General features: G+C 35.4%; 1 protein-coding gene across 4 annotated transcripts in view; it reads right to left on the bottom strand.

Annotated features, from left to right (window-relative positions):
• LOC106872494 (SLIT-ROBO Rho GTPase-activating protein 1-like) overlaps window positions 1-15,000 on the bottom strand; it is a 654,858-nt gene that overhangs the window by 144,080 nt on the left and 495,778 nt on the right. For all 4 annotated transcript variants that reach the window (XM_089351041.1, XM_089351043.1, XM_089351040.1 and 1 more), the window contains 5 exons: window positions 13,559-13,687; window positions 11,983-12,204; window positions 10,765-10,857; window positions 8,935-9,105; window positions 8,444-8,556 (listed from right to left, as the gene is read on the bottom strand). In XM_089351041.1, the coding sequence (XP_089207167.1) occupies window positions 8,444-8,556; window positions 8,935-9,105; window positions 10,765-10,857; window positions 11,983-12,204; window positions 13,559-13,687 (728 nt within the window). The remainder of the gene's footprint in view (window positions 1-8,443; window positions 8,557-8,934; window positions 9,106-10,764; window positions 10,858-11,982; window positions 12,205-13,558; window positions 13,688-15,000) is intronic.

Here is a 15,000-nt window from a genome sequence, read left to right on the forward strand (position 1 = left end):
ATATATGAGCAACACACACACGCACATACGTACACCAATTGCATACATATTTTTTGTATGCATACATGTTTGTATGTGTGTGTGTGTGTTGCCCGTATATCAACAAAACACACACACACACATCTTGCCTTACATATATATATACGGATAAATTTAAAATAAATATATTTTGGAAATGGCGATTTACGGTACAATACCTAGAAACATGAAAATCAGACCACATGGGTTTGTTTACATCAATTCAGCAGTTTCCGTAAAAAGTGTTGGGTTAGGGAAGTGGGAAAGAACGTGAAAGAGATAGAGAGAGCGCTCTCTCCCTCCCTTACACACATGCCAGTTATCTCTCACCTTCTGTCTCTCTCCCTCACTTACACACATGCCAGTTATCTCTCACCTTCTCTCTCTCTCCCTCCCTTACACACATGCCAGTTATCTCTGACCTTCTCTCTCTCCCTCCCTTTCACACATGCCAGTTATCTCTCACCTTCTCTCTCTCTCACTCCCTTACACACATGCCAGTTATCTCTGACCTTCTCTCTCTCACTGTCTCACACACACAGCAACATTACACACACACACATGCTGCTCTCTCACACTAACAAAAGAACTTCACATACACACCACACTTTCTGTCTAGCATACTCACTATAAAAAGATAGCGTCTATTTCTTTTTGGCAACATGTGTTTTGTGTGTAATGTTGCTGTGTGTGAGAGAGAGAAAAAAAGAAAGAAAGAGAGCTAACTGGCATGTGTTTGTAAGGGAGGGAGAGAGAGAGAAGGTATTTTTTCCTTTTTGCTTGTTGTTTGCTGCTTACCACACAACTCCCACTTTTTCTTTACATTTTTTTTGTGTTAGACGCTGGCAAACAAAAAGTTTCTCTCCTTCACGCACAAACTTCGAAATTGGTAAAAGTTATGGTTGAAAATCGATTTTTACAGCTATACGTGGGTGCCTCTGAGAGAAAAAGTTGACGAAAATGCAGATAGGGTTATGACGAATCTCCTCCTAAAATTGGAGTGACATGCGTGCTAATTTGTGGACATGCATAAACTACATTCACGTACACACACACACACACATCTTGTCTTATACATATATGAATATATATATATATGGATATATATATATATATATATACACACACACATATATATATACACACATACATATATATATATATATATATATATATATATATATATATATATATATATAGATACATATACATATATATACATATATATATATATACATACATATATATATATATATATACATATATATATATGTGTGTGTGTGTGTGTGTGTGTGTATGTGTGTGTGTGTGTGTGTGTGTGTAGATAAATAAATAAATGGAGTTAAATGCAAGTGTTATTCAAATTCTTTTACTTCCAACATATGTTTCGAAGACAACATTGGTATTATTTGAGAAGGAATAAAATGGTGTAAAACAATGCAATCTTCTCATCGGGTAAAGAAAGACACCAAACACATCAACAAGACATTTTACCAGAATGTAAAGACTGGGTATAATGATGAAGTAAACGGTAATAATTAAAAAAAAAAAAACTGTTAGTAGATATAACATCAAAGGTAGCATATAGAAAGAGAAGGAGGAGAAGGAAAGAAATTAGCAGAAAACTAATAGTGGAGAAATATAGAGCGATGGGTGGATTAGAGTAAAGCTTAAAAGCATGGAATTAGATATATTTAGTGGAAGTGAAATGTAAGAAGACAATCATAAGTCAAATTATATACAATGGTAACACACGTTTTATAAACATGATCTTTTTAGATATCAGATCAATTTAAAGATCATAATAAACAATATAATTGGAATTGAATATTCTCCCCTATTTCTTTACCGTATGATAAAGATAAACATTTCTGCTCGCTTTGTAGTAGCAAAATGTTTTATATTCTATTCTCGAAGAATCCCCTTGCAAACACATATGTATATATACATACATATTTACATACATATACATACATACATAAAGACACACACACACACACATATATATATATATATATATATATATATATATAAATTGTTGGCACTCTGTCGCTTACAATGTCAGGGGTTCCAGTCAATCAGATCAACGGAACAGCCTGCAAGTGGCTGAGCACTCCAGACACGTGTACCCTTAACGTAGTTCTCGGGGATATTCAGCGTGACACAGTGGGACAAGGCTGACCCGTTGAATTACAGACACAACTGAAACAGGAAGTAAGAATGAGAGAAAGTTGTGGTGAAAGAGTACAGCAGGGTTCGCCACCATCCCCTGCCGGAGCCTCGTGGAGCTTTAGGTGTTTTTGCTCAATAAACACTCACAACGCCCGGTCTGGGAATCGAAACTGCAATCCCATGACCGCGAGTACGCTGCCTTAACCACTGGGCCATTGAGCCTCCACATATATAAATATATATCTACATACATAAATGACAGCCACTGTCACTGGCTATACTGATCATACAAAATTATCACAGCAATAAAAAACCAAGACGACATCAGAAGCTTACAGTGGGACCCGAAATCAATATACAAGTGGGCTGAAGTAAACAACATGCAGTTTAATGCAGAAAAATTTGAAGCACCGCACTATCAACTCAAGAATGCACTGCAGCCTGCATATACAGGATCTGAAGGCATTACAATCCCAGAGCCACAGGCAGTGAAAGACTTGTGGACCAGTATGTGAAATGACGCATGATTTCATAACCACATTACCAACATGGCTTCAAAGTGCAGACAATTAGCAGGATGGATACTGAGGTTCTTCAAGACAAGAGACCAAGAAACTATGTTGACTCTGTGAAGAACTTTTATTCTCAGCTGCCTGGACTACTGTTTCCAGTTATGGTCACCACGTAGTGCCAAATTAACAGAGGAACTTGAAGGAGTCCAACGTCATTATAGTAAAAAGATTGAAACAGTGGAACAGATGAGCTACAGGGATGGGCTGAGAAAACTGCAACTTTACTCTCTGGAGCAAAGGTATGAGAGATATGCAATGATGTACATATGGAAAATTCTAGAAGGGCTAGTACCTAAATTTGGCATTGTTATACAAAAGCCAGAAATGGATGCCATTGTATTGTACCAAAGGTATCACCCACTACATCTAGATTCAAGACCAGGTACTGCTATAGTCTAGGGTTCAAAGGCCTACAGCTCTTTGATGCCCTGCCACAAAAATCAAGATATCTCCCTAAGGTGGAAGCAGAAGTCTTCAATAAGGAACTAGACATCCTCCTCCTCATAATACGGGATGAACCAACAGCCTGACATGAGGTGCAGACGTGGGCAGTAGAATCTAACTCCCTTATACACTAAATGGACCAACAACTGGAACAAAGGTACATACAGGAGTGATGATATGAAACACCTAAGACTAAGGAAACGCATGGCTGAAACGAGTAAAACAATATACACATATACATATAATTTATATATATATATATATATATATATATATATATATATATATATATACTATATATACACACACACATATATATATATACACATACACACACACACATAAATATATATATAATATATTTACATATATAATGATTAATTAATTAAGTAATGAGAAGATGGATTTGGTATTAAACTTTATTCCATACAACATTCATTTCAACCCATCCTACTATTGCCCCATGCATAAAGAACAATAGTAGGACGGGTCAAAACGAATGTTGAACAGAATCAAATTTAATACCAAATCCATTTTTTTGTTAATATAATTACTCCAAGTGACACTGCAGAGTTCCCGAATTAGATCCAACGGAAATATACATATATATGAATTATATATATATATATATATATATATATATATATATATATACACACACACACAAATATATATATATATATATATATACACACATATATATATATACATACACACACATACATATCATCATCATCATCGTTGTTTAACGTCCGCTTTCCATGTTGGCATGGTCAGACGGTTTGACTGAGGGCTGGCAAGCCAGAAGGCTGAACCAGGCTCCAATCTGATGCCCTTTCTAACGCCAACCACTGTGAGAGTGTAGTTGGTGCTTTTTACATGTCACCAGCACAAGGGCCAGTGTGGTGGTACTGGAATCGACCAAGCTTGAATGGTGCTTTTTATATTACATCAGCATGGACCCAGTCAGAAAACACCGATCACACTCAAATCGTGCTTTTTACATGTCAGCAGCACAGGAGCCAGTCAGGCTGCACTGGGAATGATCACACTTGAATGGTGCTTTTTAAATGGTACCGGGACAGGACTAGTCAGGTGGTACTGGCATCGACCACGCTCGAATGGTGCTTTTTACCTGTCACCAGCATGGGTGTCAATCAGGTGGTACTGGCCACAACAATGACTTCACTTGACATGGATATATATATATATATATATATATATATATATACATATACTCTTTTACTTGTTTCAGTCATTTGACTGCGGCCATGCTGGAGCACTGCCTTTAGTTGAAGAAATTGACCCCAGGACTTATTCTTTGTAAGCCTAGTACTTATTCTATTGGTCTCTTTTGCCTCTTATGCCCAACTTTTCTCTCAAAACACTTACAATCTGTCATACATGCACATTGACATTGGACATCCAGCAAAGCATGCTAGCTTCATTTCTTACAAGCCTACACATGTACTCAGCCCATGTTTTATTGCCATGTAGCATGGCTGTTCCCACACAGGCATTGTACAATCTGCTTTTCACTCTGAGGGAGAGGCCTTTGTTACCAACAGAGGCAGGAGCTCTCAGAGCTTTGCCCAGCCTATTCTTATTCTAGCAGCTATGCTCTCGGAGCATCCACCCCTGCTTCTTACTTGGTCACCAAGGTAATAGAAGCTATCAACTACTTCTATTTTTACCCTTTGGAAGTTGGTGGAATCTATTTTCTGTATATTTTTAGTGTTTATTGTACCTGTGCATCTTCCACATGCAAAAACTATTTTCCCTGTTATCCTTCTCTGATATTGCTGCATCTCCTATGTGTCCATAGCCTACACCAGGTACATCTTATGAAGTTACTACCTTTGCCTTTTCTACAGATCGAGAAGGGCCATCTACCTAAAGGGACTTGTGATTTGTCTCTTACTTACTAAGACTTTGGTTTTTGTTAGATTAACTCTAAACCTTGCTTCCATGCCTGAAATTTCTTCTCTAGTTCTGGTAGTGATTTGGCCATAAGAACTATGATGGAGGACTATGATGAACAAGAGGAGGCTGAGGACTGATCCTTGGTGAACTCCTACTTGTACCCTGAATTCCTTGCTATACTGGTTGCTAACCTTCACCATACTGACAACATCCCTGTATATGGTTTCTACAGCTCTCACTAACCACTTATCTATCTTTAGCATCTGCATTAACCACCAGATAAGGGAGCAGGGGTCTCTGTTAAAGCTTTCTTCATGTCGACAAAAAGAGTTTATTTTTGGCAAGATATTTCTTCTGCAGCTGCTTAACAAGGAATATAGCATCAGTTGTGCTCTTGCCTGGCACAAATCTGAACTGCATCTCATCTACACTAACTCTCTCCCTAATTAATTGAGCTATGATCCTTTCTGTGACTTTCATCACCTGGTCCAGCAGTTTGATACCGCTGTAATTATTCCTGTCTAAGGCTCATTTTTGCTTTTCTAGCAATTGACTATGATGCTGCTACACCAATTGTTGGATATGACTCCCTTTTAGACAACCTGATTAACTATACAAGTGACTAGGCTATATTCTGCTCCGTCAGATATTTTAAACATCTCAGCAGAGATTCCTGATGGGCCAGGGGCTTTCCCTGTCTTCAGGTCCTTAATTGTTTTATCTACTAAGCTACTGTTGATTTGGATAGCTGGTCCCTCAGCTGGGTCAACATTTGGCAGACTCTCCTTCTCTCATTCATTCTCCACATTTAGCAACCTTTCACAATAGTATTTCAAAGCTTCTTTCTTTGCAGAATCATTAAATGCAAGTGTACAATCATCTATGTGGACACATTTCTCTCCTATGACATCATGGTTTTCTCTCACACACTGTCTTGCAATCCAAAACACTTCAAGTCTCTGGTGCTCATGCAGAACATAGGTAAACTTTTTTTTCCCTACTTATCTCCTGGCTAGATACACCTGTCTCCTAGCTTCCTTTCTCATTATCTGATACAGTTCCCTGCTACTCCCACTCTTCCAGTCCTGTTTCTTTGTTCTGATGGCCTAATCTACAGCATTGTTCCACCACCATGTCACCCTAAGTCTGGATGGGACTTAGCACCAGTTGAAGAATTTATCTGTAGCACTCAGCAAGCTATCCCATAGGAATTCTCAGTTACCCTCTATGTTACAAGTCTGTAGTTCCTCCTCCTTCTCATCAAATTTCTCAATTAGGGTATCCCCAAATCTCTGACCATATAAAGGGTCCTTAAGCTTCCAAATCTTTCTTTTTCAGATTGGTCTGCTTTTTGGCCTCCTTCTGACCTGAAGTCTAAAGTCACTAATGAATAGTCTATGCTGGGGGTTACATTCTTCATCAGGGAAGGTCTTAGAGTTTATGAGCAGCCACGTATCCCACTGTCTGGTGAGAATGTAATCGATCTGGCTGGTGTGGTCTCCCAATTGGTAGGTTATCAGGTGGCTGGCTGGCTTCCTGAAGTTTGTGTTGCAGATCAATAAGTTATTCGCATCACAGAACTGCAGTGGCCTTTCCCCCTCTTCATTTTGGGAACTAATTCCATGGCCCCCATGTACACCATGGAAGATACTGGCCTACTGCTCAACAGGCCCATTGAAATACTCAGCCATGAAGATGAGACCATTGTCATAAAAGCAGTCATTTTGTTCATTTGGTAGACCCACTTGTGGAGCATAGACAGAGATAGTTGTCTCTGTACCATTGTGCAAAATTAGATTGAGCTTAAGTACTCTAGCACATACTCTGACTACCTCTATGACCTTATCCACCTATTTCTCTACAAGAAATATGCCCACAGCACCTACCCCATCACTGTTACCTTCCCAGAAGATGTTATACCTATATGTCTTGCCTGTGAGGAACCTGGCTTAAGCTCCCCTCCACCTTACCTTTTGAATGCAACTCACATGAGCACACCTCTGTTCAAGCATTTCAACAATCTCACCAAACCTACCTCTCAATGTGCCTATCTATCTATCTATCTATATATATATATATAAAGAAAACAGAGAAGTATTGAAGTATTGATGAACAACAATTGACTTACGTCAATTATTATTTATCAATTCAATGCAAATAGGCTGCATCCCATCCAACAGCTGTTTCTGCTTCCAATGTTGTATGGTATTGCCATTGATATGCAAAAATATTTATCATAAATATTTATTGATGTAAGTCACTTGCTGTTCATCAATACTTCTCCATTTTCTGTTTGCTTTAGATTTGGATTGTTGATAAACCTATGTTTATCCTTTCTTTACCTATAATGTATGAGCATAATATGTTTGCATATGTATGCCCATGGTTAAACATAGGTAATATACTGGTAGTGTAATGGATAGTTCTATCCTTTAGATAGTTATTTTAACCTCTAACTCAGATAACCTTAGCTAGCCTCCTTTTTTTCTCTCCTTGTTTCTTTCTGTGTTCCTTTCTGTGGAAGAGCGTAGGCTCGAAATGCTAAAGACTTCAATTCCCGAGCGTTATACTAATACATCTATTTGTTTTCTACACCACCTGTCTTTGTCTATTGTGTTTTTTGTGAATTCTCCTTATATATATGGGCAATGTCTGATGATTGTGCTGGGACATCAGATGTGTTATAAAACCATGTTTGGCATATGAAACTAATAGTAGCACATATTGTGTTTATTAAATAATAATTATATACATATCATCATTTTAATGGCCACTTTTCATACTTGCATGGTCAGATGGAATTCATTGGAGTAGATTTTCTACAATGAGATGCCCTTCCTGTCACCAACTATCACTGTCAAGGCATGGAAGGACAAGCACACATACACACTGGCTTCTTTCAGTATCCTTCAGCCAAATCCATTTACAAGACTTTGATTGGCTAGGTGCTGTAGTAAAAGACACTTGCACAACCCAAGGTGCCATACAGTAGGACACTGGGTTGGGCAAGTGTCTTTTACTGGTTTTCATCATTGTACTTGCAACTATGTTGTGATATCCAACTTCAAAAGCTTTAGTTGACCGTGTTGACCATAGTATTTATTTCAGTCTAGTACTTAATTTATTGATATACATTATTCAGAAAAGTCAAGATACAAAGAACAGATTCCAAGTAAGAAGTGTTAGCTGTTTTAGCTGAAAATGCGTGCTGTTTGGAATATTTGAAAATAATTCTTGTATAAAACAAATCTGATTAAAAACTGGAATAATTATTTTGACTTTATGCAATGAAGTTTATTTCTAACACATCTTACCGCATTATGGTTCCTGAATTGTTTATGCCTTCACCAGCAGCTTTCTGTATAGCGTTGTGTTTTGATTGCAACCGAGCAAGACGATTACAGCTAAGTGTGTATTCCTTAAATTTCTAGAATACATTTAAAATTAATGAATAAGACAAGTGATTATCACAGTAAATATTTTTTTAAATAACTAATATAACTCTACCAAGGTGAAATTAAATATAAAGTAAAAAATTTTCACCAAACTAATTTATTATAATTTTCTGAGAACCTTAGTCATATAATTTTACATTTTCAAATAAGATACAAGCTTTTGATAACACAAAATAGACTTTTAAAGAAACCTTTTAGGATCCTAATTTAAATTTATAACTGGCTATTGAAAGCAAGGAGTAAAAATTAAGATAAAATAAAGTCTTTTTAATTTAAAATTAATAAAGATTTTTGACTGAGGATTCTGGAAAGAATAAGTTAAGAAAAAAAAAAACCCCAAAAAAACTTACAGAAAGATAATAAGACTCCGTCTCCAAGCGATCTGCTTTGTGTTTTGCAGCCTCATGGGGAGACTTTGGTGGAGGAGGGTTATCAGTTAAGAAGAGGAGTGTCACATCGTGATCGTTCACAGAGATCATTTTCATAAGGGAGTTTTCGGCAGTCTCAAGTGTTTTCCACAACTGTCATAGAAAAGTGAAAGAAATGTAATATAATTAGCTTGAATTTCACTAACCATTCAACAGAAATTAAAGAACTTAAAGAACTTCAATGTTTTACTTTTGTTCTCACTGGAACATTATGTAAATAGCCAACAGTCATTTACCTCAATCTAGTAGATAAAAGTGGTTTCTGATACAAAAAGTTATTCGAAACAATCCCAATAGAATTCAGTATAATTCTTTGGGATAAGAAAACTTAAGCAGATGTTCAGAAGTTAACCAAAGAATAAAAAGAATTGGAGGACGAGCTAGATTAGTCATTTAGAAATGTAAAAGATGAAAGAAAAAATCCTTAAAAAGTTATAAGTGAAAACAACAGGTAGTGACTTTGAAGTTGAACTCTAAACTTGCAAGTTCAAATCCTGCTACAAGTATAATATGGTATCTTTGAAAGACATATATTTGACCGCAGCTAGCACAATTTGATTTATTGACACCACAAGTATCACCCAACTATATAAAATAATTTATTTTTAGAGTCTGAAAGTGAAGTGTTAGTCACAATACTTTTTAAATCAAGATTTGGTATTATGAATATTTTGGTTAAAATATAGCAATTACAAAGTTATATGGTTGGTTGAGTAAAAAATTCAAATACTACAACAAAACTAAACATTCTTCATCAAATTGATTAGCAGAGATTAATAATTATAAAGGCAAAATACTTTTAATAATGCATTTAATCAACACTTTTGATCATTACAAGATACAGAAAATAATTTAAACCTGATCACTTCTTAATCATATACAAAGCTCATGCCAGAAAACTGCTTACACATCTACTACTAAAATTACACAGGCTCTAAAATGTCAAAGAAGATTGTGTGGCTGCTTGCAAACTCTCTCTCTCTCATTAACAGATCTCACCCACTGGATTTGTAAGCCAGTAGATGAGACATGTTAGTGAGAGTTAGCAGGTTACATACTGTTTCATACCTCTTCCACCATGACAAGTATAACCTTCTGTGGTTCTTAAGTAGCAATATACCATGTTTGTTCCAGCCCACCTGATGCATCCATCTCTCCTACACTCATTATTCTTGTTACTCATCCCACAGACATATCCAATCTTTCCCCCTTCAAATCTGCAACACTCTCCACTTCAGCTTTATATTAAATGTTTTTAACAAAAATATGACTATTGCTCAATTACTGATTCAACCATGCAAGCCGATTTAGGTATATAATTTTTTCAGTTTAATATATATATTTTTGGCAAAACAGTCAAAAACTGTTTGAGTATATTCATAATCATAGCCAATTTTTTTTTAAAAATCAATACATTTTTGGCAATAATCTTCAAGAATCTGTTGTAGCTGAGAAGCAAAAAAAAAAAAGACGATATAAGAGTTTAAGTTCCACTACAATAGTTGTGTTGGATATTTAAAGTAGGGATGTTTCTTATCTATTAAACAATTCCAAAGGTTTCCAGTATTAAAAAACAAACAAACAGAAAACAAAACAAAACAACAAACAAATGAATTCAGAGTAATTTCTTTTTCTGTGAAGACCAATAGTTTTAAAATCTAAAGTATAAATTTATATAGAAACATAACAGGCAACAATGACATTAATGAATGCTTCCTAAGCCAGAAGAGTAAAGTAATATCCTTTACTAACTTCATCATTTTCTAAGTGTACACCTTCTAATCGTGCTTTTAAGGTTTCACAGCGATGGGTCATTTCATCCACAACTGCATTGATAGAGCGTGCCTTAAAAGAGGAAAAAAAGAATATTTAGTCATCACATACATTGAAATTAAAACAAAAATGTTTTAAGACAAAATGTTTAATTCATATTTTATTTATAGTGAAGAATTACATATTGTTAAAAACAATAATGGCTACAGAGTTGCAAGAAATAAAATCTTAAAATATTATTGATGGTGGTGCCCCAACATTACCACAGCCTCTGGGCTGTAACAAGAAAAGATTAAAAGAATATATTTTTCAAAACAATAATGTACGAAAAATAGACTGATTGAAAGCATTTGCTGGACTGAAGTTCAGATGTGAAAGTTAAGAATAAGTTGGTTCTGCCAAATTTCCCAAACATGATGCAACAAAACAAAGCGGAAGCTTTTATGTGCTTGTTTACAGCTAAATTTTTCATTAACAACATCCTACCATTTTAAAAATGAAAGGAAAATATATAACTATGAAAACACAATACTAGATACACTATGCCTTGTCAGGATACTCATGAGTGTTGCTGGTAACATGTAACCCAGGATGACCTGTTGCATGCTCAGGTTGTCAGTGACTAAACTGGTAAATCTACTGAGCCTATTTGATGAGGAGGCTGATTTTTGGACACACTGCAAGATGAAAACAAAACCTGTCAAAGGGTGGACAAACTCAGGAGAGTCAATGGTCATCCAACTGCATGTACATATACATGTTTAAGAGGCATGTGATGACTGGAGTTTTTGGTAGTCAAGTTTCAATAGGCAGAAAGGAAATGTCCAGCAACACTGCTGTAGAACATATACTTCAGAGCATAATGAGATACATAGATTATCCTGATCATTTCACTGCAGAACCCCTAGTTATCTTAGCCACACCATATCATAAGACTAGGAAATCAGAGATGAGAGGTGAGAAATGGAACAATTTTCCTTCATTATAAATTAAGACTGAAAAAGTCAGCTGGTGATGAGAGAGCAGCAATTCAAACAGAAAGAGAGGAAACATCATATGATCAACAGAGAAGACAAGAAAACAATACTTTTTTCTGTTATATATCAAATAAATGTCAGGAAGGAAAAGTATAGTAGATCCATTGTTTATATGGGCATATTATGACTATAAATCTTTCAATAGAAATTTATGTCTCACCTCATCTCCTTTATATGGTTGATACTCAAACTTTTTTGGTAACATGAACATAGCATTGTGTAACTCAAGGAACTTTTGTTTGTCTGCCCGAGCATCAAGACCTTGGATGCATTGATTCAGTCGGTCAATAGCTCTCTGGTGAGAGTTACGTAACTGTTCGTGGGATGAAAGATACATTTTCATAGTTCGAGCAACACAACTATGGTAACCAAAATTCATACACTGTAAGGAAAAAAGAAGTATAAATATTTAAAATCAGTGTCTATGATAAATGTTAGAACAAATTCCACAACCATCCTCAATTACTACCACTTAAACTCACAAACCATGACTTTTTTGTAGGAGAGATAGTATACAATCAATTATCTTAACTTCACTTTCAATAAAGGTTTCAAAACTTCCAAAGCCACTTAAGTCATTTGTACTGTGTAGAGAAAGTGGCATTACTGAGAGAGCTGCATACAAGTGGTTTTCACACTGAAGGGGAAATTCAACCTCATAGATTCTCTGCATTCCAATTGGCCTGTTCGTTCAAATGAAAATTGATTGAATGAGCTCATCTCATTCACAAGAATCTATGCCAATCAACTAAGAATACTATCACATGTCACCATCACTCACTGGACAATTCAACTGAAATGATCAGACTGAAGACACAGCATGCTTCTTCAACATGATGGCACTCACCTCCACATCATTAAGTTGACCAATAATGCTATTTAAGAGCTCAGTTACGAAGTTCTACTACACTCACTGTATTCTCCTGATATACTGCTTACTGCTTTCATATTATCACTTTTTATAGTTGTTTGCCAACAGTTTGCAAGGCATTTTGTTCAACAATGACATGGAGCTGAAACTATGGCTTGATAAATTCTCCCAGTCAAGATCTAGTGATTTTTACCATCAAGGCACTAACAAGCTAGCAGAATGTTGGTAAGTTGTGAACAATAAAAGAGAATGTTTTATTGACAAGGTTGTTATAACTGTTAATGAATAATAAGGATTAGAATACATTGAACAAAAAAAAAAGAGAAAAAAAAAACGAACAAATTTATCTCATAATATTAGTTACTTCATCATTAAACATGACAAAAAGTAACCTTTTGCTCAAATTAAATTGAAATTTAGATTTTAAGCCTATATTCTGTAAATAGTTTGCTACTGGGATGCTAGGTTTCAATATAGATTTTGTAAAGCTATATCATCATCATTTAACATTTGGTTTCCATGGTAGCATGTGTTGGACAGTCTAACAGGGGCTGGCAAGGCTGGGAGCTGTACCAGGCTCAATTGTCTGTTTTGAATGGTTTCTACAGATGGATGCCCTTCCTAATGCCAACCACTTTACAGAGTGTACTGGGTGCTTTTAGGATCATCAAGTACCTTGCAAGACAAAAAAGGCAAAACCCCTCAACTGGGAGTAAAGAGTTATATTGAGGAGGGGGCTTTGTAAATGATACCATAAAGATGAAAATCAAAATCAAGATAAAAAGTCTTTAAAAGATAAAATAATAATAAATGGATAATGATAATAATGATGATAACAGTAATGAACATGAACTTTTTCACTTACATCCATAAGGTCTGTGATATCATCAGAGTAATATTTATTGATGGCAGCATTAGCAGACTCTATACATAAAAGATAATCATTTCGTGCTTTCAAAGCCTTTAATTTGTTCTCATTGTATTTGTGTTTCCGCTACAAATAGAAAGTAAATATACCAAATATATAGGATACATAAATAAAAGCTAATTTGAACATGACTTCTTGTGATATTCCTCCTGCCAAAGCCAGCAATGATTTTCATTTATTTATTTTATGAAATAGCCAAATTGTAAGAGACAAAAAAGCAGAGAATGAAATAAAATACAAAAAAGGTGAAGAAAGAGAAAGGAGAAAAAGAGTCATAGAGAAATCAAGAAAAAGTGAGGAAGAGAAAATTAAAGAAGTGAGAATTAAAGATACATCTATTTAAGAATAAACAAGAACAAGGAACCTCCAATGTAGTTGTGCAACTACTGCAAACAGCATCTGGATCTTGCTTAAACCATACCCTACTGTGGTCAGTAAAGGATACACTTGGACAATGTAGTTTCTGATATGTCAAAAAAAACAAACAAACAAAAAAACAACCTATGATCAAAGATTGGAATGCAGGTTAGAAGCTAAAAACATTTTAATAAATTAGAAAGATGTTTATCTTGATTAACAATGCATAATCATTCTTATAAGGCCTAATTCTTTAGGATTAGAAGTCTAAGAGCATCTAAAGGTTTCATGAATACTCTATTGTCCAATTCTTCCTTAGAATTGACTGAATTCTGACAAATAGTAATTGTATGTGAGCATGTGCTTATGTATTTTGTGATAAAATAAGGACTAATAGAAATATCAAAGCACTTTTGTTGAATTTAAACAGGTTAAGGCATTTGCAACCCCTAATGCCAGGAAACATGAAGTCAATGAAATTTGACAGTAGAGCATTTATTTATCGTCAAACAAGACTAAACTCAATTTTGTTGAATAACTACATGAGAAAAAATTTGGAAAAAACAGACAGAACATTGGATTAATGATATTGCATGTCTATAATATAAATCCCGGTGTGTGTGTGCGCGCATGCGTGTGTGTGTAAAAGATTATAACGGCTGTGTTTTTCAACTGATTTTCTCCAAACTGGGAACATGCATTACTTACATTCCAGAGATGGTTTTAGACTCTTAAAATTTTTCACATAATGAGTAACAGGCCCCATGGGGGTAGAAAATAGCTATTCCTGGAGAAGGGAGGTAACTCTTTGCAAAGTAACTTTCAGAAACTGATTGTCTTCTTTACATCCATTGGTCAAAAAATCATCACAATCTCATCTAATATATAAAATAGAGATGTGTGTGTATTCACTTTTCACATGTATCTCTATCTCTCTATCAATCGCTATTGTTTTCACTGTAAGTTTTCAATTGCTATTTAAAAACAACAACAACAAATTACTGACAGAAAGAAGTTCACAA

The sequence above is a fragment of the Octopus bimaculoides genome, chromosome 4, assembly GCF_046866305.1.
Source record: "Octopus bimaculoides isolate indiv1 chromosome 4, ASM4686630v1, whole genome shotgun sequence".
Lineage (NCBI taxonomy): Eukaryota > Metazoa > Mollusca > Cephalopoda > Octopoda > Octopodidae > Octopus > Octopus bimaculoides.